Source organism: Labrus bergylta, chromosome 3, assembly GCF_963930695.1.
Source record: "Labrus bergylta chromosome 3, fLabBer1.1, whole genome shotgun sequence".
Taxonomy (NCBI): Eukaryota; Metazoa; Chordata; class Actinopteri; order Labriformes; family Labridae; genus Labrus; species Labrus bergylta.
Window position 1 is genome coordinate 758,226 of NC_089197.1, and position 24,726 is coordinate 782,951.

A 24,726-nucleotide genomic window follows, 5' to 3' on the forward strand; every position below is an offset into this window, starting at 1 on the left:
ATAAGATATAAAGCACATAGATATAAAGTATAAGAAATAGTTTGAAGAATACAGCCATGTACTGAGCTCATGTTAATAATAAATGAGTTACTGTATGTTCTGTACTAAAGCACAGAGAGTTGGGATCTGTTAATTATTTAAATAATTCAGGTTATATTTGTTTCATGTTAAGATGAAGTACTATCCTCAATAAACTGCTTAATTTTTCCTCATACAAAATCTGAGACCATTTGATGTGGAATATCATTGTGTGAGTGAGAGAGCTGAAAACAGCATGATTACAAAAAGGTTTATCTTCTTCACTTTGAATAGATGTTGATTAGCTGAATACTGGACCTTTGTTGTCTGGGTAGTACACTGTTGAATTTATAAATGTGCTCTTACACACAGATGAATACAGAAAAATAGATGAGAACAAACAAAATGATTTAATGAATAACTGATATTTTCTCTCTTTCTTTTCCATCCTGAAGACCTCTCACTAAAAGTCCATGTTCTCCTGGATCCATGTCACATGCTCGAGCTTCTTCTGAATGACTTTTCAACAGTCAAAGTTCTGCTGAGAGAAGATGGCCAGCAGATAGGACAGCAGTACATGAAGGAGCTCCACAGGCTTCAGGAGGAGGAGGAGGGTTTGCTCCTTGGAAGACTGTATTCATGCTGTTCAAATAAAACTAGATCTCCTCCAAACAACTTGCAATCAAACTATTTTCTTCCCATTTTAAAACCCTTTGTCCAGTTTAGATGGGAGAAGTTGATATTATGTGATATTGATCTGGGAAGACTACATTTCTAAATCATTTTTAACTGTTTTTATTCTCAAGTTATTGATCTTATTTACTCTCCATGTATCTTGATTTAAGAATGGGGCTGTGTTTAAGCTCATCATTTTGCAATGACTCTGTTCCATCTCACTTTCAGAAATGAACTACATTAGTATTTATCAAAAGAATAAGAAGTTGTGTAAAAGTAGACTTCCTTCCCTAAGCTATTGAGTTGAGCATTAATCTGAAATGTATCCTCATAAGTAGACATAAAGGAGTGCATTTATATAGAAATATTTATTTAATCTGAAAAACAACATTAAAAAAAGTCTGTTTTTACAGCAGAGATGAACATGTTTACAGCTTGGTACAAAACAAACAAATAGGTGTGATTAGCTCATGTCTGGATGGACACACACTGTACGGGGGGTGAATGTTTTGATGACTCATCAGTTTTGATTTGATGAAGGATAAGAGTTATTCACAATAAGGCGTGTAGCTTCAGATTGACAGGTGGGCGCGGTGTAACGGTTTGTCAAGAGGCTTAAAACCCGCCTCAGCTCTCAGTCTGTGGGTGACATCACTCAGGCCATCCGGGGGAGACCTCCCTCACAGCGAGCTGTTGAAGAGAAGCAACCGAAGTCCACCCCAGAAGAACAAACAAATACAGATGTTGTTGAGGCTCAGGTTTCTTCCTCTGTCTCTGCAGCTCTCTGGGCACCTCGACGGACCAGTCACCAATAATCCACACTGTGTCTATAGGAGAAATACAAAGGTGTTCAATTAATGCCTCAGACAACATGTACAGTTAACTACATGTGACAGCTCAGGCTGTTTTTTTGTTATGAGCCACATCTGCAGGAATAATATTTTGAACAAGGTAGCTGCAACTCATCATAATAGATGCCAGTCTTAAACATTATTTTTTCTAATACTTAAAGTTTTTGGTGTGAAGCTGACACTGTCCACAGACTCCATGACTTCACAGGGTTCAATAGAAAACAAATATCTTATAATAAATACTAAATCATTATTTTTCAGTTGTCATGTTCACCTCATCGCTGTTGACATCAGTAAATATAAAACACAGACATTCCTCTTTTTGTCAGAACAGTAACATGAACTGTATGCTTTGTAATATTGATTTCTTCTGGATGTCTCATATTTATTTACAGTTTATGGATAAAACTTTGTTAATGTATTTCTCTGCTAACACTGACAAAGTCTAACTGCTCTAACAAATAACTAATAACCATGATCGTACATTTAACAAAGTGTAGTTTTAAGACTTTAATTAAATATTTGTGTTGAATATAATTCGTTTTAACTGTGTTGTAGAAAAGTTAAATGTTAACTTACTGTTTGTAGAGTTTTCTCAGGACGAGCAGGAATAGTTGATGATAGCAGCCTAGCTGTTAGCTATGCTGTGAAGTGGACTGCTGACGTCGAGCTGAATGGGCGGAGCTAAGTCCCGCCGGTCCCGCCTTACTGCTGTCGTTAGGTTGATCCGAAGTTAGGTTGAGACTGCAAATCCAATATGGATGCGGCCGTCGATTGGACTCATTTTCTGCCTATGTCACAGACGGGTCAGGGTTCGTCCAGTAATATTTACAGTCTTTGGTTTACTCACAACTTGTGTTACACACTCAATGGTCCGGGTGGAAACAACCCGCTTTAGTTCCCTTTACAGAACATCTACAACGTTAACACAGACACACACGCGCTAAGAAACAACCGGAAATAAACGCAATATCCTTTATTTCTTCTTCTGACTTCCGGTAAGATGGCGGACCGGGTGCAGCGTATTTTCTGAGCTCCGTCTGCTTGTCCCAATTTTACACATACTTTAAAATCCACCTCAATTCTGTGTGATCGTATGAATCTCTAATACATCATACCGACGCTTTAACCTTACAGTGCTCCGGAAATTGCAGCATGAAGACGAACAAGAAGCTCTCTTCAGCCCGCAGTAGCTCGGAGATTTACGGCCATGATGATGCTAAGATGGAGGTCTCTACCGAGAGCTCCAAAAGAAAAGAGCCTTTCTCTCCAGCGAAGAACCCACCAGCAACTAAAAAGAAGGACACTGGGTCAGAGGAAGGTAGGGAAGGAATGAACGAAGTCCTGAACACTATAAACCAGCTAACTGGAACAGTGGACACTCTAGGTACAGATACAGCAACACTCAGTGATGCTAGCTAACATAGCTAAAGTAGTTGAGTTCAATGCTGCAGAAATAAAGGACTACTCAGAGTAAACAAGAAGCGAGTCGTGCGGACCCATGTGACACTGGACTAAAGGAAAACCCTTCAAAATAAAAGCAGGACAAAAGACTACATAGATAGCGATACTAGACATGGTCCATCAGTGTAATAATAAATGTGGGAAAATTTCACTGTAAACATTTAAAGTAAACTATGGTCAAACTTGGATCAGACAACAGAATGCAATGTGACTGTCGCTGGCGCTGCTTGAGTTAAATAGGTTGCCATAGCAACACATGAAGTTAAAAGGCTTGACTTTTATTTAATATGATTGTTTATTTGTTTTCCTTTAAATGCAATCTTAAAAAGCAGGTTATACTGTTAATTCAGTAATTTATTAGTCAAGATCTTTTTATTTCTGTTTGTTATGTTGTCGTGTCGATAAAGTTTCTTTGAATGTCGCATGACATTATTGACCGGAAAGCTAGACTACGTACAGCAGCACGGACTTTGAGAGAGATAGAAATCGCGGGTTCTGCAGAGAACTTTATTATCCCGTCCTTCTTCATTCCTAAGCGTTGGTCAGCAGGCGAACACGGTAAATATTGTTTTACATAACGTTTAATTTACCTTTTGACATATGAAGTGATTTTAGCTGAAGGCTAAAAACTGTCTTGTCTGTTCTAGTTTTCACGGTGTCTCCATGATGTGTCTTCTGTGAAGATTAAAGCTTGTTGTGGACATCAGTATGAATCGTGGACTTTTTACTGACCGGCAGTTATAGTGACTTTCCATGTTTTGATTTGCACATGAAATCAATGTCTGGATAGGGTTACAAATAATTTCAGTCACCTATGAAGACAATGCTTTTATGTGCAATTTAATACAGGGAAAATCACATTGCATTCTATCTATCTATCCTTTTCGTGCTTTTATTTTGAAGTGTCTCCTTTCAGTCGTGTCACATGGGTCTGCAGGACCCTCGTCTTATTTACCGTAAAGGAGCTGATAAACAGAATAGAACGTTTATTAATAAGAACTTTTAATTATAGGTGAGCTCAATGTGCTCTACATTGATGATAAAAACAGGAATACAAGAGACAAATGGTTATCTCAACAATCATGACAAAACAAAAAACACACACACACACACATACTCAAAGACTAATTATTCGTATGCTTGAGAGAACAGATTAGCTTTAAAAGTAGAGACAGTTGTGATGGACCTCAGGTCAGCAGGTAGTTTGTTCCAGATAGAAGGGCCACAGTAACTAAAGGTCCCCTCTCCAGACTTTGATTTGATTCTTGGTATGACTAACAGACCTTCACTTGATGACCTGAGGGGTCGGGTTGTAGTTTGTGAGCAGGGCAGAAATATACTTGGAACCCGAACCCTTAAGTGCTTTATGGACTAATAAGAGAACTTGAAGGTGATTCTGTGTTGTACAGGGAGCCAATGGAAAGTTTTTAAGACCAGAGTAATATGTTCACATTTTCTTGTGTATGTCAGGACTCTGGCTTTTGAATAAATTGGAGTCGTTTCACAGATTGTTTGGATAACCCGGCATACAGAGCGTTAGAGTGATCTAACCTGATTTCTCTGCGTCTGTTTGGGATCTGAAGGATCTGAGTTTTGATATGTTCTTTAAATGGTAAAATGTTGTTCTGGTAATGTTGGAGATGTGATTTTCAAAGCTAAGGTCGTAGTCTAAAATAATACGATTTCTGGCCTGCTCACTGTGTTTAATTGACATGGATTTGAGGTGTAGATGGATGTGTCTCTGAGTTTTTTGGACCAACAAAGAGTCATTCATTCTTGTCTGTTGAGTTTTTAAAGTTTTCGAACATCCAGGAGATACACTCTGTGAGTTTATCAATAGGGCTTAGATCATCATATGCAAGTGAAATGTATACCTGTGTGTCATCAGCATATGAGTGGTATGATATGTTGTGTTTCTTCATGATTGTACTAAGTGGAAGCATAAATCAAATGATTCAAGTAGTTTGATGTAGTAGGAGTGTGACACAATCCTGGCTCCACATGATCAGCTGTATACGGGCATGAGGAACCAATGACACTCGTGCTAGGACCAGAAGGATGTCAATAGTGGTGGGACTGGTCAGAGGGAGTGGACGTTGGTGAATTGTTATGATTACCTGGGAACGGAACATGTTAGTGGGAAACACCGTTAAAAATGTTTCCCGACAGTAGCTTTGCCCTAGTTTGGGTGAATGCCGTCGTCCCGGAACAGCTCCTCTCGGTTCCAGAAGAGGTTAAAATTGTCAACGTAGTTGACACCATGTGCAGCGCATGCAGATGAGAGCCAGGTGTGCAGCGCCCACAGTCGGCTGAAACGCCCACAACCACGGCCACAGGAGGGGAAAGGACCAGACACATGAATTTGGCGCACGGATCTTTTCAGTGTATTGAACAAGTGGACAAAGTCAGCTTTCAGTAGTTCAGACTGCTGTTTACGTGGATTATGACTTTGTTGATTACAGGTGTTACGAGCTAACACACAACCCCACAGCTAAATGCTATCCTAGCGCTTAACGCTAAGGCCGCTGAGCCCGTAACCTAAATGCCTCTCCTTACGTGTTGCGTAAATATGAATGTGTATCCTGCCTTAGCTGAATGTGTGTGCAACTGTCCTGTCTGTTTGAGGGGTGCGTGTAAGTGACTCACCCCAAAGATGGTTGTGAGTGGACAGGTGTTTCTCCAACTTCCCGAGCACCTCAAACTTGTTTGACAACCAGATGGACCCAGACGTGGAAAGGGGCCCAGATGGGGGGTGTACGGGGCGGGTTCCGACCTCGCCTCTTGTTTCCCTGGATGACAGTCCGATATTCCAAAGGAGCATGTGTGGAACAGTTCTGAACTTTAGCTTAGCACCGAGCCTGGGCCGATCCCTGTCTTCCTCGTCGATAGATTGCATGATTAACGGTGCCGGCTCAGTGATGACAGAAGGATATGTGTTGTGGTCTGGGAAGCGGGAAAGTTCTGCAGCTATTCCGCCTCAATTGATCGACTGGAAATTGATAGACTGGAAATCCAGCACTCAAGTTTCACTAATTTTTGTGTAAGCCGACTGCACCCAGTACAGTTCAGCAGAGAGGTGAGCGGAGGCATAGTTTGAGAGCTATACAACCAGACTGCTTGTTGCTTATGTAAACAGTATAAGCCTTAGGTGTACAGTAACCGGCTTTAGGCGGGAGGTCCACTCTGCATGCAAAGTCTCTTAATTGTGAATCAAATAAGCATGCTCGCAATGTGTAAAAGTTGTACTACACAGTCAGAGAACCGAAATTTAGGGATGGCAAAAAATCTGAAACTTTATACAGTTCAGAGGAGAACTAAAACTAGCGCGATCTGGTAACAGCCAACCTTCCAGCATAGCAAAAATCAAACCTGGGCTCAACTGATGTGCCGTTGTGAACGCCGGCTCACTTAACGGCAGTCAGAGGAGCGGCTGTGAATGCTGTTTCTACCGTTAAGTGCAGCTCCGCTAAAGCTTTTCAGCCATTGAAAATGAAATCATTTGACATTTGACCTTATTAATATAAAAAAAAAAAAAAACAGTTTAAGTACCGTTAATGTTTGTTTACTGTGTCCTGCAGATGTCCAGCAGCTGTTGGTGAGTAAAGAAGAGCTTCCACCTGAGCAGCAGGAGTGGAGCCACATTCTGGACCAGGAGGACACTAAGCCCCAACACATTAAAGAAGAACATGAGGAACTGTGGATCAGTCAGGAGGAAGAACAGCTTCAAGGACTGGAGGAGGCTGATACCACCAAGTTCCCCTTCACTCCTGTCTCTGTGAAGAGTGAAGATGATGAAGAGAAACCTCAGTCCTCACAGCTTCATCAGAGACAAACTGAACAGATGGAAACAGGAATTGATGGAGAGGACTGTGGAGGAGCAGAACCAGAGAGGGACTCAGATCCAGAGAGACGTTTACAACCACAGACTGAGGTCGAGACTAAAGACTCTTATGAACCTGAGACTGATGACAGTGATGATTGGCAAGAGACAAGAGAAGATCTGTCAGAATTAAACCTGAAAAATAAGAAACTAAAGACTGGTAAGAGACCACACAGCTGCTCGGAGTGCGGTAAAAGCTTTACCCATAGACAAAGTTTGACCAGACACATGTTAGTTCATATAGGAGAGAAACCCTTCAGCTGCTCTGTTTGCTGTAAAAGCTTTACCCAAAGAGGAAGTCTGACCACACACATGTTAGTTCATACAGGAGAGAAAGCCTTCAGCTGCTCTGTTTGCAGTAAAAGCTTTACCCTAAGACAACATCTGACCACACACACATTAGTTCATACAGGAGAGAAACCCTTCAGCTGCTCTGTTTGCAGTAAAAGCTTTACCCGAAGAGGAAGTCTGACCACACACATGTTAGTTCATACAGGAGAGAAACCCTTCAGCTGTTCTGTTTGCAGTAAAAGTTTTACCCATAGAGGAAGTCTAACCAAACACATGGTGATTCACACTGGAGAGAAACCCTTCAGCTGCTCTACTTGCAGTAAAAGTTTTACTCATAGAGGAATTCTAACCAAACACATGGCGATTCACACAGGAGAGAAACCCTTCAGCTGCTCTGTTTGCAGTAAAAGTTTTACCCGAAGAGTACATCTGACCAGACACATGTTAGTTCATACAGGAGAGAAACACTTCAGCTGCTCTGTTTGCAGTAAAAGCTTTACTCTAAGACAACATCTGACGTATCACATGTTAATTCATACAGGAGAGAAACCCTTCAGCTGCTCTGTTTGCAGTAAAAGCTTTACTCTAAGACAACATCTGACTTATCACATGTTAGTTCATACAGGAGAGAAACCCTTCAGTTGCTCTGAGTGTGGTAAAACGTTTAATTCTAAGGGAAATCTGACCAAACACATGTTAGTTCACACAGGAGAGAAATGCTAATCCTGTGCAATGGTAAAACTGAGCCAAAGGATTCCAAGTTAACAACATCACTAATGTGTATTCATCAGTATGTATTGACTAACAGATGTATAACTGCTCTTATAAAGGGATATAAGACAATTATAATCACAGGAATCTGTTTCTACTTTTTTGACATTGATGTTTTGTTGCTGACATATGAACCAGTCAGTTGGGATCAGCTATGACGTTTGAATTTAAAGTGTTTATATTGTTAAAAGATCAGAAAGAGTTATGCAATTGTTAAATTTGTTTTTATCATATATTTACTTTTTCTTTTATTATCATTTAATCCATTTATCATTAACATCATATATTTACATTTTCTTTTGTTATCACTTAATCTTTTCATCATATTCATTCATATGTCATACAGTCACTACGACTTTTTGTTTTTGGCTTTTATATTTCTTGTCAATCCTACACACACCCGCGGTGCCTACGCACCTGTGAGGTCAGGATATATTATTCACACCACAAAGACCTGAGTCTCCCTTAAGGACCCCGTGAACCTCGGAAGGTAAGCTTTGAGCAGTCACACCACGGCACACTTCTACTGACTTTTACTACACACTTCATACACACCTAACATCCTAGCGGGGAGAGATTACAGTTATTCCCTCTCTGGAGGGTAATCTAGAGTCCTATACCAGGGGTTATTCTTGAATCTAATTATTCTAGAAATGAATGTTAGGCAGATAATCCTAGGGCTGTGATTATAGCAAGTCCTCTGTCCTCCAAAGGGTGTTAGAGGAGTCATTTTACATAGCTCCAGGTACTAGGAAAGAGTAGAATAGCAGCTGGTAGGGAGTGAGCTCTCACTTAGTTCTAGGAAAGAGTAGTCTAGTTAACTAATGGGTGGTGAGCTTCCGTTAGCTATAGTAAAGTTATTCACCCCTTTTGTGCATGTCCAGGACATGCTACAATATGAAACAGTTACAGTGTAAGGATTCTTCTTCTCTCCTGATATATTCTCTTCTTTCTGTCACTCTGTTTCCTTGGAGGCCTCTGTGTTGGGTAGCACAAGTTCTTCAAACAGCTCGTGTAACTGTAGCAGCCCTCGACCAAGACAACATATGAGGAAGCGTGGAGTTCGACTGATGACATTAATAGTTTTGATGCATTTAGTAGAAAGACAATAGGCTCTCTCTCTCCGTGTGTGTGTGTCGCTTCCTGTAGTGACGTGGCGTGGCGTGGCGTCCCGTACCTGTCTACCTGGTAGCAGCTCCGCCAGTCAGACTACCAACAAAGTTTGTATTACTTTTTAAAATTTCACAGAAAATATGCACCTGTGCTGTCTGGATTAATTCCTATCTGTCAGCGCATCAAAGGATTTTTTCGGACGTGTTTGATTGTATGCTGTTTTACAGACTGATCCTACTAAGGGTAATCTTACCTTTTTAAAGTTGAAAAGCAGTATCTCTCACTTAGAAGCCCGAGTCAAACAGAGAGACAAACTTGTCTGGGATTTTTCGGAGGTAGCTTCTGCTCAGGCTAAACAGCTGGCTGTCCTGAGTTCCTCCAGTTCCTTGGTCCTGTAGACCTGTAGCCCAGTCCCGGCGGATTATGACACCACAATCCCCTGGTCCAGCTCCGTCGCTACTGCTGCTTCGGAAGGTGCACACCACCAAGCTGAAGAAAACACCTGGCTCCTGCTAGGCGCTAAACCAAAACACCAAGCTTCGGAGTCAGAAATCGACGGCATCCTTCCAGACTGCTGCTGCAGGTAGCTGTTTGTCTGTACATGCCCCCTCCCCTAATCTCAACGACCCGGTGAAGACCCTCATCATCGGAGATTCAATAATTAGAAACGTTCCCACCCACTTTATACATTCCCACCCAGGAGCAGAAACCATCATTGTTCATGTTGGCGCTAATGACATTCCCAAACAGCAGTCTGAATTGCTAAAAGCTGACTTCAATAAACTTCTAGTCACTCTCACATCCCTGAACAAGCTAATCCATATATCTGGCCCAATTCCCATTTATGGCCGCGGGTGGGGCGTTTCAGTCGGCTACTGAGTCTGAACTCATGGCTTTCCTCTGCCTGTATCACCCACAGTGTCAATTTTATTGATCATTTTAATGTGTTTTGGGAACGTAGGGGTCTCTTCAGTCCAGATGGCCTACACCTGAACCGAGCTGGAGCTCGGGTCCTTTCAAACAATTTAACGTTTGAAACCCTCCCTCCTCTGCCCCTGCACAGGAACTCTGAATGCCACACTACGACGTGCACGACCGAAAAAGACCAGCCCGTAAGACCGTGACATTCTCTGGGTCCCTGTCCCCTTCTGCGGAGCTCCACATGGAAAATTCATTCAACGACAGGACTTGGACCTTTCGAGGCTTCTAGCACTTTCAATATTCCAGTAAAAATGTCTTTCCCATATCACCGAGGCTCAAAATCCCGATCTGCCACTGAACGTCGCAGCGGTGTAAACTCTAGTAACCTCTAGTAACCTCTGCTCTCTGCCATGGACGCCAGTAGCGCATGTCAGTAATGCGGCCCCAATTAAACTGGCTCTGATAAATGCCAGATCAGTGCTAAATAAGACTTTCATTCTTAAAGACTTTTTCACATCCCAGGGCCTAGATTTCCTTCTGGTGACTAAGACTTGGCTAAACTCCAATGATGTAAGTCCACTTATTGAGCTTTCTCCAAATGAATGTTCCTTCTTTAAAATGCCACGACCCTCCGGACGGGGCGGGGGTCTGGCAGCAGTTTTTAAAAACAAGTTTGATTGTTATTGCCTTGCTCTGGGTTCCTTTTCCAGTTTTGAAGCTCAGTTCACTAAAGTGGGTACAGCAAACCCTCTTATCATCATAATATATCGTCCTCCAAAATCAAATAAACATTTTATCACTGAGTTTGCAGACCTCTTATCGCAAATTGTGCCATCATTTGAAAGAATTTTAATACTGGGTGATTTTAATATCCATGTATGTTGTCCGTCAAAACCACTTGTCGGTGAATTTTTAAACCTGATTGAATCATTTAATTTTGCACAACATGTCTCAGGTCCCACTCCTAAACATGGCCACACTTTGGACTTGGTCTTGTGGTTTTCCTATTAACAATTTGGAAATAATGGACCCTTGTCTTTCAGATCACAGTGCCATTATTTTTAATGTGTCTCTCTCTGACCTGTCATGCGTTACTCTCGTTACATTTACTCCTCCACTGCCACTTTATTCTCAGCTGCTTTCTTTGCTGCTCAAGATACTCTGTCTGTTGAAACTTTTCCTACTGAACTCTGCACTGAGGATCACATTCAATTATTTAATGCTACCTGCTCCTCAATTCTCCACCATATTGGGGCACTGGTGGCGCAGTGGTTAGTGCGCGCGCCCCATGTATGGAGGCTGTCTGATCTGTCTGATGATATATCTCTGATAACCGCAGTGAGCAGCCGTCGACTGAATAACTCTTTAAGATCCTTAAACCCGGCCATCTTACACACATCCAAGAGTCACAGAGGGGAAACTCAACTCAGCGCTGACGTCTAATAGTGATGGGAAGTTCGGCTCTTTTCAGAGACTCTGCTCTTTTGACTCCCAAACGGCTCTTAATTTAGGATCTTTTGTAGCCTCATATTTTAGCTTAACTTTGCAAAACTGAATGGTTTGTGTGTTGAAAACCCTTTGTGCATGCATTTATTCTGTTACAAAAGCATTCTTACTCTTGTTAAATATTTTAATCAAACTTTTTAATTGCACAAATACAAAAATGCAAATACAAAATAAATACAAAAAACTGCAAACAAATCCACAGAACAGAACCAGAACTCTTTAATCAAACAATATGAATGTCCTCAGTGCAGGTTGGCCTTGCGAAAAATTAGATGCCTTAGCTTGGATGGGCTGATGCGATTCCTTCTTACTGTAAGTATCTGCCCTGTTTTTGAGAAGATTCTCTCAGAAAGAACAGATGTTGCCACAATACACAGTCTCCCCTCCATCACCTTCACCAGGCGTGGGAAGACTGAGGCCTTGGCCTGCCACCATCCTCAAGATAGGATCTCGACTCCATTACAGCATCAGCTGTAGGATTTCTCCTAGCAGCATCTCCTTTAGCTCTTTCATCAAAGAGCCTCCAAACAGGTTTAGAGGTGTAGAACATGGCTGAACAAAGAGCTACAACCAATTCCTTTACTTTCTGCACAGTTACTGGCCATGCTGGCCAATCAAAACAAAGTTCTACCATGAGCAGAGCTGGGGCTAACCCACTGTGAGAGCTAAGCAGTAAAAGGGAAAAACTGGGAGCCGGCTCTCACTCAATGAGAGTTGACTCTTCTGATTCACTACAAAGCATCGGCTCTCAGAGCCGCATCTTTTGAGTATGTGTAACGGAGTTAAAATGCACTTTATTTTTGAGTACAGTTTACAATTTATACTTGAGATTTCATTTATAATTTATTTCTGTTAAGTATTTGTGAATTTTATCTTAACGAGTTATGTATATTTACTGTTATTTTATCAAATTTATGTTTCCTTTGAGAATGACCTTTTTGGCACTTTGCGGCTTCTGTACCTCCTGGGTTACCGTAGCTCCTTCCGTCTGTCCCTCAGTGCCGTTTTGCATTGCTGAGGGTAAGTTTTATGTAGAAACGTTGCTGCATCATTACCTTATTTGCTGTGGATAATAAGTGATTTAAGTTGTAATGTTCAGTTTATTTTATAAACTGATAGTAATATGATGTTAATCAGTCATTTTGTTTAGGTTTTGAGAGTTTTATATCACTTTGGAGACTGTTTGAATGTAGCGGTTTTGGCGCGAATTGTGTGATATCCTACAGCGCCTGTGTCACGTGATTGACGTGCCGCAGATATTCTCAGTTAAAATAATATTTATTTAGCATGTTTAGGAGCAGAGGTGCAGAAAACAAATGTCCAGAAGGCACATTGAATGTTCTTTTGTCTAATGCAGAAAATAAAAGCTGGAAAACAGTCAAAGTCTGGTTTTCTTCACTCCCCTGACCACATCCGTTACACATGACACATCACTAATGTCTAATTCTTCTTCTTCTGGTTTTATTGGCAGCTGGCATCCAAAAAGTGTCATCACTGCCATCTGCTGGATTTAACTATCCCTCAACAAACCTGTTCTCAAAAGATATTAAACAAGCATCTTCAGCCTCTTCCTCTTTCACCTCACTCCAAAATACTTTTTAAATCTCTTCTCACTAGTCCCTCTCTCTCCATTTCTGACATCATGTTCTGTCTGTGTGTTAAAAACTTTCTACATTTAATACGTACATGTTCAACTGTTCCTGCTGGATTGCATACCTCACAAAGACCAGATGAATGTTTTCCAGTGATATGTAGAGTGCTATTTAAATGACTGATTCTTAACCTGGTCATTACGACCTCCTCTCTTCTGTTGCCCCCCACCCTCTCTTTTACTTTATCTATTTTCCTCTGAATGGAGTATAAATGTCTTCCCTTTGTCTGACTGAGATTCCTGTTTGATTTGACATGTGACTATTTTCCCCTCTGACTTCAATCATTTCATGTTAACATCAATCCTCTCCAGCTTTTCATTTCCTGCTCTGCCTGTATGTGCAGAAATCAACATGAATACCACCTCTGACCCCTGTGTGACCTCTCTCCCACAGCTCTGTGCACTGCTTGAGTAAAGAGAGGCTGACTTCATAATCCTCATTGGGAGTGTGATGTCACTTTTTCACCCACAGTAACTTCATCAACAGCCCCTCTCTCGACTTCAAATGCTTTTTCAACATCCAAAAATACTGCAATTCTACAATTCACTTAGACGCTTTTATCCAAAGCAAGGTACATCAGAGAGTAAGAACAACACAAACAAGGATCTAGAAAAAAGGGAACAATGTCAGTAAGAGCAAACGATCAGCTTTGAGTCTGATTGGACACACAGGTGCTGACAGGAAGTGACCAGAGGCAAAGCACAACATTGAGGGCAGTTCTTGAGAGCTCTAATCAGTATAGAAACCATCTTATAAGTCATCGTTATCAAACAAAAACCATCATCATTACCATCATCATCATCAATAATATGGAGACCATCATCATTAAGTTAGTAGGTATTCATGAAAGAGCTGGGTCTTTAGCTTTTTCTTAAAGGTGCAGAGGGACTCTGCAGATCACATGGAGTTTGGACGTTCATTCCACCACCACTTCGATGAATTCAGTTCTATTTACAGCAGATTGACAGTTCCAGAGGCCAAAAGTAAATGAAGGGTGGGTAAAAGAGGCTTTAAGCAGAGACAAGTTGTTAAGATTTCATTGTCTATGACAGATGTGTCTTTTCCTGTTCCCATGAATGACAGAGATTTCTTTGTAGCACATGTTGCGTTTTGCAGATGACCAGAGAAAATGGGCCAAGCAGTAGTCGTGGATGCCCGGGCTCTGTGGCCACGCTGATTTTCAGCTTGCAATCAACAGAGGGTGTGACACACATCAACTGCCTCTCCTGTTGATGCTCAGAGAATGAAACTTAAGTGCTCAGTCCAAACAAAGCCTGACAACGACCCACTATCAATATCTACTCAAAGCAAGTTTCCATTCACCCACCTAGCTGACAAGACCTTCCTAGTTTTCAGATCAGAGCTTGTTCTGAATTACTGCAACTACTGTTTCTTTTGTAACCTGAGCTTTTCTTACAACGTCCTCTAAACTTATCACTGGATCAATGGTTCCTCGTCCTTTTCTAAACCCACTCTGGTATTCCTCCATCATCCCTCTTTTCTCTAAATAATATACCATTCTTTCATTTACCATGGGCTCCATCACTTTACAAATATGTGATGTTAAGGTGATTGGCCTGTAGTTTGTTGCATTGCTTGTATCTTTTCCTGGTTTCCTTAAGGGAACAATCACTGCCTCCTTCCAGCTAACTGGCAACCAACCTCCCTCCCATACCTTATTATACAACATTAAAGAGGACATATGATGAAAAATCATCTTCTACAGTGTTTCTGAACATATATCTGGGTAACCTGAGTGTCTACCGACCCACAAAATGTGAAATAAACCCATCCAGTCCTTTGTTTGTGGTCTGCATCCTTGTGACGTCACACATCAAAAAGTGCTTCCAAATCAGGTGGGAGAACAGCACAAGGTGCATCCCCCTCGAGATGTCCGGCAAAAAGAAGGACCCACCTCATCAGGACAGACAGCTGCAAACTCTGGACACCCCACAACAACCTCAGGTCCCCGCAAGACAAACTGCGTCTCAACCACAACATCCAGAAACCCCCCATCAGCAAAGACACATTCCCCAGCCAAATCACTCCCCAGAACGGCAAACTTTCCAAAAATGAACCATCCGCAAATTTACCCTCTTTAATGAGATGCATTTTGTACTTTTCAAGAAAAATAACAAAGTGGAAATGTCTTGCTTGCCCGGAGGCTTGCTGATCAGGGTGCTCAAAAATAAAACTCTTATCAAACAAACCTTGTTACACCATTGTAATTTTAAATATCAATTAATCAAAATGACGGTCAAACTAATAAGTACAAGTAATGCTCTCAAGAAAGTCAAATCGTTAAATCTTCAAACAAGAAAAACATGTGTGATTCTCCAAACAAATTGTACCAGTAACAAGTCAAAGAGGTTACTTACCACTCTGCACAGATCAAGTTCCAAACAAACTACACAAACAACCTGATAACCAACTAATTAGATTTACAACTACCAAGTATCAAGCCAAATCCAAGTTCAAAAGTCAGACAAGCCCCCATTTTCTCACAACCCAGGCAAATCCTCCTAATCAAAGAATGTGCAAATTGTAAATCAGTGGTGATTGCAATGGTGAATGTGTGTAGTGTTTATGAGAGAGAGACAGAGAATAAGAAGCCAGTTTAAATACTGAGGCCCTGTGTGCCCAGGTGCACAACATCAAATTAAGTGGCTCCGCCCCTCTCTACCTGAAGGCAACCTGAGTGGGGAGAAACACAAGGCAGCAGAAAGAGCACTGACTGGGTGTGTGGTTATGGTGCACCACAAACAGTGCACAGTGATCTGGGTCAGAACTTCGAGTCCGAGGTGTTCCAGAAAATGGGATCACTGTTATTGAGAAAACGCACAACACACCCTTTCGACCACAGTCTGATGGACCGGTAGAAAGATTTAACTCCACCCTGCAGAAGATTCTGGCCACAACAGCCAAGCGCTGACACAGGGACCTTATGATCCCCTACGCTGTCATGGATTACAGTGCAACCAGACACAGCGCTACCAGTTTCACACCCAACTTCATGATGTACGGCCGTGAAGTTAGTGAACCGGAGGACCTGGTAACTGGCCTGCCCACCGACCCTTAAACAGCTCCTTCTTCCCCTGAGTATGTCCAGCAACTCCGGGAGAGTCGGAGTGGAGTTGGCTCATCGGATTGCCAGAGATGCACTGGGGGAGTCAATGAAGCAGCAAAAAGGAAGCCAAAGAGAGAAATGATAACAGAACAAATATACACACAATTTAAGTGTTTTTTCCATATACCATTTAGTTATACACACTGAAGGCTGTAATGCATTTCTATTGTTTCTTCTAACAATATGTTGAGTAAATCCAGAATGCCAGGTGACATCTACAAGTGTTGTCATTCAGTTTGTGATCAAAGGCTGCAGCAGTTTTGTGCCCAGTGGCCTCTGCCCTCTTAATTAATCCTGTGCATGTTCAGGTGTGATTGAGATTTTCTTTATTTTGTATTCTGACTGCAGGATTCTTATTAAGGGTTAAAGGTTTTCAGTTAAATCAACCTGGACCTGATCTGACTGTGGTCACTCTGCATCAGGATCTGCTGAGTTCCTTTTCTTTACCAAAGAGACTTTAGGCACTCGACACAAAATAACACAAGTAGATAAAAGTTTTTCTCACTCCACATCAGTTTATTTATTACAAGGTTACACATGAGCTGTCTGAAGAACTTGTGCTACCCAACACAGAGGCATCCAAGGAAACAGAGTGACAGAAAGAAGAGAAGATATCAGGAGAGAAGAAGGATCCTTACACTGTAACTGTATCATATAAACACTTTAAATTCAAACGTCATAGATGATCCCAACTGACTGGTTCATATGTCAGCAACAAAACATCAATGTCAAAAAAGTAGAGACAGATTCCTGTGAATAGAATTGTCTTGTATCCCTTTATAACAACAGTTATACATCTGTTAGTCAATACATACTTATGAATACACATTAATGATGTTGTTAACTTGGAATCTTTTGGATCAGTTTTACCATTGCCCAGGATTAGAATTTCTCTCCTGTATGAACTAACATGTGTCTGGTCAGATGTACTCTTTGGGTAAAGCTTTTACTGCAAACAGAGCAGATGAAGGCTTTCTCTGCTGTATGAACTAACATGTGTCTGGTCAGACTTCCTCTTTGGGTAAAGCTTTTACTGCAAACAGAGCAGATGAAGGCTTTCTCTGCTGTATGAACAAACATGTGTGTGGTCAGACTTGCTCTTTGGGTAAAGCTTTTACTGCAAACAGAGCAGATGAATACTTTCTCTCCTGTATGAACTAACATGTGACTGGTCAGATTTCCCTTAGAAGTAAACCCTTTACCACACTCAGAGCAGCTGAAGACTTTCTCTCCTGTGTGAACTAACATGTGTTTGGTTAGATTTCCTCTTTGGTTAAAGCTTTTACTGCAAACAGAGCAGATGAAGGGTTTCTCTCCTGTATGAACTAACACGTGTGTGGTCAGATGTTCTCTTCGGGTAAAGCTTTTACTGCAGACAGAGCAGCTGAAGGGTTTCTCTCCTGTATGAATTAACATGTGATACGTCAGACTTTGTCTATGGGTAAAACTTTTACTGCAAACAGAGCAGATGAAAGCTTTCTCTCCTGTATGAACTAACATGTGTGTGGTGAGATGTTGTCTTCGGGTAAAGCTTTTACTGCAAACAGAGCAGCTGAAGGGTTTCTCTCTTGTATGTTTCAACAAGTGTCTGGTCAGAGTCCCTTTCTGGTTATATCTTTTACCACACTCAGAACAGCTGAAGGGTTTCTCTCCTGTGTGACTCATCATGTGTTTGTTCAGACTTACTCTATTGTTAAAACTGTTGCTGCAAACAGAGCAGCTGAAGGGTTTCTCTCCTTTATGAACCAACATGTGTTTGGTCAGATTCCCTTTTTGGTTAAATCTTTTACCGCACTCCGAGCACCTGTGTGGTCTCTTACCAGTCTTTAGTTTCTTATTTTTTAAGTTTAATTCTGACAGATGTTCTCTTGGCTCTTGCCAATCATCACTGTCATCAGTCTCAGGTTCATCAGAGTCTTCTATCTCGACCTCAGTCTCTGGTTGTAAACGTCTCTCTGGATCTGAGTCTCTCTCTGGTTCTGCTCCTCCACAGTCCTCTCCGTCAACTCCTGTTTCCATCTGTTCAGTTTGTCTCTGATGAAGCTGTGAGGACTGAGGTTTCTCTTCATCATCTTCACTCTTCACGGAGACAGGAGTGAAGGGGAACTTGGTGGTATCAGCCTCCTCCAGTCCTTGAAGCTGTTCTTCCTCCTGACTGATCCACAGTTCCTCATGTTCTTCTTTAATGTGTTGGGGCTTAGTGTCCTCCTGGTCCAGAATGTGGCTCCACTCCTGCTGCTCAGGTGGAAGCTCTTCTTTACACACCAACAGCTGCTGGACATCTGCAGGACACAGTAAACAAACATTAACGGTACTTAAACTATTTTTTAAATATTAATAAGGGCTGTCAAATGATTTAATTTTTAAAGGCTGAAAATCAATAGTTCACTAGAACACACAGTTTAATCATGTTTGGAATTCACTCATTTTACATTTAAAAAAAGTTTTTAATTATTTTATTTTATAATTTTGTCTTAAGCTTACGTTGCCTTACTTCCTTTTTGGATCTTTATTTTGAATGAAAATAAGGAATTTGAGGAAGAGTAAAGATACTATATTCTTAGGAAATATTTACAAATGAAAGTGCATTAACAAAATAAAACAAGTGGATACACAACATTTCAAACCCTTAGGGAAGTATTACGTGTCATTTGTTTCCTTGGTTTTTGATTGAGGCCAGGGCTGTACGTTCACTTTTTGTGCTCATAGCGCTGCTGCTACAAAGGTTGATCGTTTTGTAACACAAGACAAAAACTTGTAGCATGATATATAAAATGTATTTTAAAACTCTAAAATCAACCACAAGTAGTTTGTTCAGTTGATCACTTAAAGAAAGAAAGCAAAGGAAATGAATATTGCATACAAAACACAAAAGCTAAAAACTGTAACAAGAAGTGTTTTCAGACTACAACCCGACCCGGGCCCTCAGGTCATCAAGTGAAGGTCTGTTAGTCATACCAAGAATTAGTTCAAAGTCTGGAGAGGGGACCTTTAGTTACTGTGGTCCTTCTACCTGGAACAAACTACCTGCTGACCTGAGGTCCATAGATAAAAAGATACATTTATTTGACAAAATTTAAACACATAAATGACAGGCTGATGATATCAGACTCCATATAAAGAAAAATAAACTGTCGAGGATTAAAATACAGAAAAAAGCCAGAGGGCTTATTTCCATTGTTGTCCTCTATCACAGTACAAGACGGCAGATCAAATAAGGTGTCAGGCAAGAGTGACATCAGACTAACACAAAACAAATTAATGAAAAATATATATAAAAAACAAAACAATGTATAGATCTACAAATTATTTAACAGCCATTTCGTGAGATCGGACTTAAAACTCCTCTCAACTGGGATTGTCTCAAGGAAGATGGGCAGCTTGTTCCACTGGGATGTGGCAGTATTTAAAAAGATATTTTACCCAGAACAACTTTTGTATCTCATAGGAATGAAATGTGTCGAGCTGCCTCTAGTGTTGTGGGTGTGGATGTGTCTAACTGGATTTATACACGATCTTATGTGTGTTACCCATCTTGATTTGCACCACTCTTTTATCCACAGTTAAAAGATTCAATATTTTAAAATGAACAGCATCCAGATGTGTCCGGGGGGACAGCTTCAAAACAACTCTTATTAGCTTATTTTGTGCAGTCTGTAATTTGTTTTTTAGAGGCTGTGATAAACTATTGTACCAGAAGGTGGCAGCATAATCAAAGTGGCTGAAAGCCAATGCTCCTGCTAGTGTTTTTAGGGCTGGTATATCCAATAATTCAGCTTTTCTTGCAAAGAATTTTGTTTTATTGTAAATTTTACTGAGAGCTCTTAAGACCATATTCTCCCCTGATTAAATATTATCCAGAACCCATCCAAGGTAATTTACAGACGATTTTCATAAAATGAATGTCTGACCAATCTATTGAAATCAGGTGATTTTCTCAATTTGATTTGTGACCCTAGGAGGATGGCCTCTGTCTTTCCTAAATGAAGGGAAAGTTTGTTATCTGAGAGCCATCTCACCACCTTTTGAACCTCTACACTCAAAGTGTCTTCCATAACTATTTTATCTTTTTGGGATACTAATAATGCAGCATCATCAGCATATAAAAATATATCATATGAACAAGCTGAGTGAAGATAATTGTTATATAATAAAAACAATAAAGGCCAGAAAAAACTCCCTTGTTACCACAAGTAACAGGTTTTGGATTGGATAATGTCCCATTGACATCTACCCTTTGTTATCCATCAGTCAGATAAGATTGAACCCACCGAATGGCCACATCATTAAAACCCAAAGCTTTTAGTTTGCAAATCAAAATGCTATGATCAACTGCGTCGGATGCCTTTTGCAGGTCTAACATAACCATTCCACAGAGTTTGCCAAAGTTCATTTCTTTTCTTATTTTGTCTGTCAGAAACAACAGGCATGATTCAGTCGAGTGAGATATTCTAAATCCTGACTGAAGATGGAATAAAATGTTGTTGCTTTGGATGTACTCCTCAATCTGTACATGAATGATCTTTTCCATTACTTTTGACACACCACATGAAATCCAAACTGGTCTGTAGTTCCCCCCATCTATCTGACTACCCTTCTTATAGTGGGGGGGTGAGGGGGAGAACTTAGACACTCTTAAGCTCTGTTGGAACATTACCATGTTCTATTGACATATTTATTATATGGGTCACAGATGGAGCAATAATAACTCCAGAGTCTCTAAGAAACCTCGCTTAAATGTTATCTAAACCTGTAGCTTTACTAGGATTGAGTTCCTGCAGTCTCCTAAAGACCTTACTATCACTGACTTCACAAAAAGAAAATCATCCTGTCTGAATGCCGTATTGTGAGTAATGCCTCTGCACCTGCTCCTCATTGAATACACCCGAGTGATCAGGGAGCTTCTCTACTAGATTTTCAGCTACTGTAGTAAAGTAGATATTTAAATAATCAGCCACCTCATTTTTGTCTGAGGTAACTTTACCGTTCACCTCCAAACTGAGCCTAACAGACCTTGTTTTTCACTTTTTGCTATATCCCAGGTCCCTGAGAGCCTTCCAAAGTTTTCCTGGATCCTTTTTATGTTCAACGATCTTTTCTTTGACGAAAGATTTTTTTGCATTGTTAATGAGCCTTTGAGCATCATTGCGCAAGCTCTTATATTGAATAAAATCACTCTCATTTTGGTTCTTCTTAAATTCTTTAAAAGCTGAATTTCTTCATGTAATGACCTTTAAAATATCATCTGACATCCAAGGCTCAGTTCTTTGCTTTATTCTGATGGTTTTAGAGGGTGCTCTGTTATTCACAGCTTGAAGAAAACTTGATTTAAAAAATAACCCAGGCTTTGTCAACAGTGTCACAATTCATAACTTCAGACCAGTTTACAGTTCTCAAGTGTTCACATAGAGCAGATGGACTGTAATTCTTAAGGCTTGCGGATGTCTGTATTCATGTCCCCGGCGATTATGACCTCTGATTTTGTAAAATCAACAGAGTTATTGCATGTTTCCTCCAGCAGCTCGTAAAAATGATACTGGTCCGGTGGACGATAGCAGGCCCCGACTAAGATGGGTTTAGTTTTGGGTAGTAAAACATCCAGCCATACTGCCTCGATTAGGTCGTTATTCAAGTCAGATCTTGCATTAAAAGCCAAATGCGATCTGATATAAACACACAGACCTCCTCCTTTCCTGAGTCTATCTCTTCTTATCGCGGTATAATCTTCTGCATCACAAACGAAGGCATCCAACCATGTTTCAGAGAATGATAAAATCGCCACTCTACTCTGAAGGCAGAGATGGCGAAATTCATGTACCTTTGGAATAAGACTCCGGATGTTGAGGTGTAGCAGGTGAAGTCAACTCTGTGCAAACACAGAATTCAAGTCACTCAGTTCGATGTTGTGCGTCTCTGTGGCATCTGAAGTGCAAGTGATCCTTTTGCCGCTGTCTCACTTTCTCTAGTTGGTGTTGCAATGCCATCCTCGTGTACCATGGGGTGTGAGAATTCAATCCTGGATGATTGTAATGGTAAAGGTGTCTCTACTTTTAAAGCTAAACTTAAAACCTCTGTTCTCTCAAGCATACGAATAATTAGTCTTTGAGTATGTGTGTGTGTGTTTTTTGTTTTGTCATGATTGTTGAGATAACCATTTGTCTCTTGTATTCCTGTTTTTATCATCAATGTAGAGCACATTGAGCTCACCTATAATTAAAAGTTCTTTATTAATAAACGTTCTATTCTGTTTATCAGCTCCTTTACGGTAAACAAGACGAGGGTCCTGCAGACCCATGTGACACGACTGAAAGGAGACACTTCAAAATAAAAGCACGAAAAGGATAGATAGATAGAATGCAATGTGATTTTCCCTGTATTAAATTGCACATAAAAGCATTGTCTTCATAGGTGACTGAAATTATTTGTAACCCTATCCAGACATTGATTTCATGTGCAAATCAAAACATGGAAAGTCAGTAAAAAGTCCACGATTCATACTGATGTCCACAACAAGCTTTAATCTTCACAGAAGACACATCATGGAGACACCGTGAAAACTAGAACAGACAAGACAGTTTTTAGCCTTCAGCTAAAATCACTTCATATGTCAAAAGGTAAATTAAACGTTATGTAAAACAATATTTACCGTGTTCGCCTGCTGACCAACGCTTAGGAATGAAGAAGGACGGGATAATAAAGTTCTCTGCAGAACCCGCGATTTCTATCTCTCTCAAAGTCCGTGCTGCTGTACGTAGTCTAGCTTTCCGGTCAATAATGTCATGCGACATTCAAAGAAACTTTATCGACACGACAACATAACAAACAGAAATAAAAAGATCTTGACTAATAAATTACTGAATTAACAGTATAACCTGCTTTTTAAGATTGCATTTAAAGGAAAACAAATAAACAATCATATTAAATAAAAGTCAAGCCTTTTAACTTCATGTGTTGCTATGGCAACCTATTTAACTCAAGCAGCGCCAGCGACAGTCACATTGCATTCTGTTGTCTGATCCAAGTTTGACCATAGTTTACTTTAAATGTTTACAGTGAAATTTTCCCACATTTATTATTACACTGATGGACCATGTCTAGTATCGCTATCTATGTAGTCTTTTGTCCTGCTTTTATTTTGAAGGGTTTTCCTTTAGTCCAGTGTCACATGGGTCCGCACGACTCGCTTCTTGTTTACTCTGAGTAGTCCTTTATTTCTGCAGCATTGAACTCAACTACTTTAGCTATGTTAGCTAGCATCACTGAGTGTTGCTGTATCTGTACCTAGAGTGTCCACTGTTCCAGTTAGCTGGTTTATAGTGTTCAGGACTTCGTTCATTCCTTCCCTACCTTCCTCTGACCCAGTGTCCTTCTTTTTAGTTGCTGGTGGGTTCTTCGCTGGAGAGAAAGGCTCTTTTCTTTTGGAGCTCTCGGTAGAGACCTCCATCTTAGCATCATCATGGCCGTAAATCTCCGAGCTACTGCGGGCTGAAGAGAGCTTCTTGTTCGTCTTCATGCTGCAATTTCCGGAGCACTGTAAGGTTAAAGCGTCGGTATGATGTATTAGAGATTCATACGATCACATAGAATTGAGGTGGATTTTAAAGTATGTGTAAAATTGGGACAAGCAGACGGAGCTCAGAAAATACGCTGCACACGGTCCGCCATCTTACCGGAAGTCAGAAGAAGAAATAAAGGATATTGCGTTTATTTCCGGTTGTTTCTTAGCGCGTGTGTGTCTGTGTTAACGTTGTAGATGTTCTGTAAAGGGAACTAAAGCGGGTTGTTTCCACCCGGACCATTGAGTGTGTAACACAAGTTGTGAGTAAACGCTCCTGCTGAGCAGACACGTGATTCTCCGTGTGTTTATTAATGATCGTTAGGGTGCTAACGTAACAGTAGATGATCAGAGTAAAGTTGCTGCAGCTAGCTCCTGCTAACAACATCATTGAGTTTACTGGACTAAAAGACTCTTTAAGTCTTCACCTATTGAATCCAGCAACGGATCTGGTTATTGGAGATACGTTTTAGAAACCTTAACAATATGCTATTCAGTTGTATCTTTGGGCACACAAACTTCAGGCCACCCTCTGCATCAGACTGCGGTCAAGCCAGCCTCCACTTCAGAAACGATAGTTTATTCTATCTTCTTTACACGACGGCATCATGTCATTTCTGTCTCTACATGGTCGTTTACCATTCTCCTCTGCTCTCTGTGTCACACACGGCGGAGTTTCGGCCCGATGCCAGAGCCAGCCCTAACCATGTTGGTGCTCTAGGCAAGATTTCAGCAGTTGCCCCTCATATTGCAGACAGTTTGACCACCAAAGACAATAGTCATCAACTTAAAGAAAACTGGCATACAGCTTTATATTTAATAGAATGTCTTTATTTAAAAAATATAAAATACTTATAGACAAACATTTACAAAATGGTAATAACAATAATATTTCCTATAAG

General features: G+C 40.7%; 1 protein-coding gene and 1 long non-coding RNA gene across 3 annotated transcripts; both read right to left on the reverse strand.

Annotated features, from left to right (window-relative positions):
• Positions 1-1,042: 1,042 nt before the first annotated feature.
• On the reverse strand, positions 1,043-2,408 carry LOC136178528 (uncharacterized). The gene is made up of 2 exons (XR_010665928.1): positions 2,124-2,408; positions 1,043-1,520 (listed from the first exon to the last, which is right to left on the reverse strand). It is a non-coding gene; the product is annotated as an uncharacterized lncRNA (long non-coding RNA).
• A 14,350-nt stretch (positions 2,409-16,758) lies between these two features.
• On the reverse strand, positions 16,759-23,929 carry LOC136178522 (gastrula zinc finger protein XlCGF57.1-like). Of its 2 annotated transcripts, none has more exons than XM_065952416.1 (2): positions 23,617-23,929; positions 16,759-18,551 (listed from the first exon to the last, which is right to left on the reverse strand). In XM_065952416.1, the coding sequence occupies exons 1-2, from the start codon at positions 23,780-23,782 to the stop codon at positions 17,152-17,154; spliced, it is 1,566 nt and encodes a 521-aa protein (XP_065808488.1). In that variant the 5' UTR covers positions 23,783-23,929; the 3' UTR covers positions 16,759-17,151. The 2 variants fall into 2 exon arrangements, 1 of the variants encoding a protein (XP_065808488.1); XR_010665925.1 differs by having other exon boundaries at positions 18,413-18,551; positions 22,088-23,760.
• Between the last annotated feature and the right edge of the window lie 797 nt (positions 23,930-24,726).

Bases quoted from the DNA above. Each gene is read 5' to 3' on its own strand.
- LOC136178522 (XM_065952416.1), bottom strand. From the start codon at position 23,782: ATGAAGACGAACAAGAAGCTCTCTTCAGCCCGCAGTAGCTCGGAGATT. The intron at 18,552-23,616 runs GTAGGGAAGGAA...TGTGTCCTGCAG, and splicing joins GGACACTGGGTCAGAGGAAG to ATGTCCAGCAGCTGTTGGTG.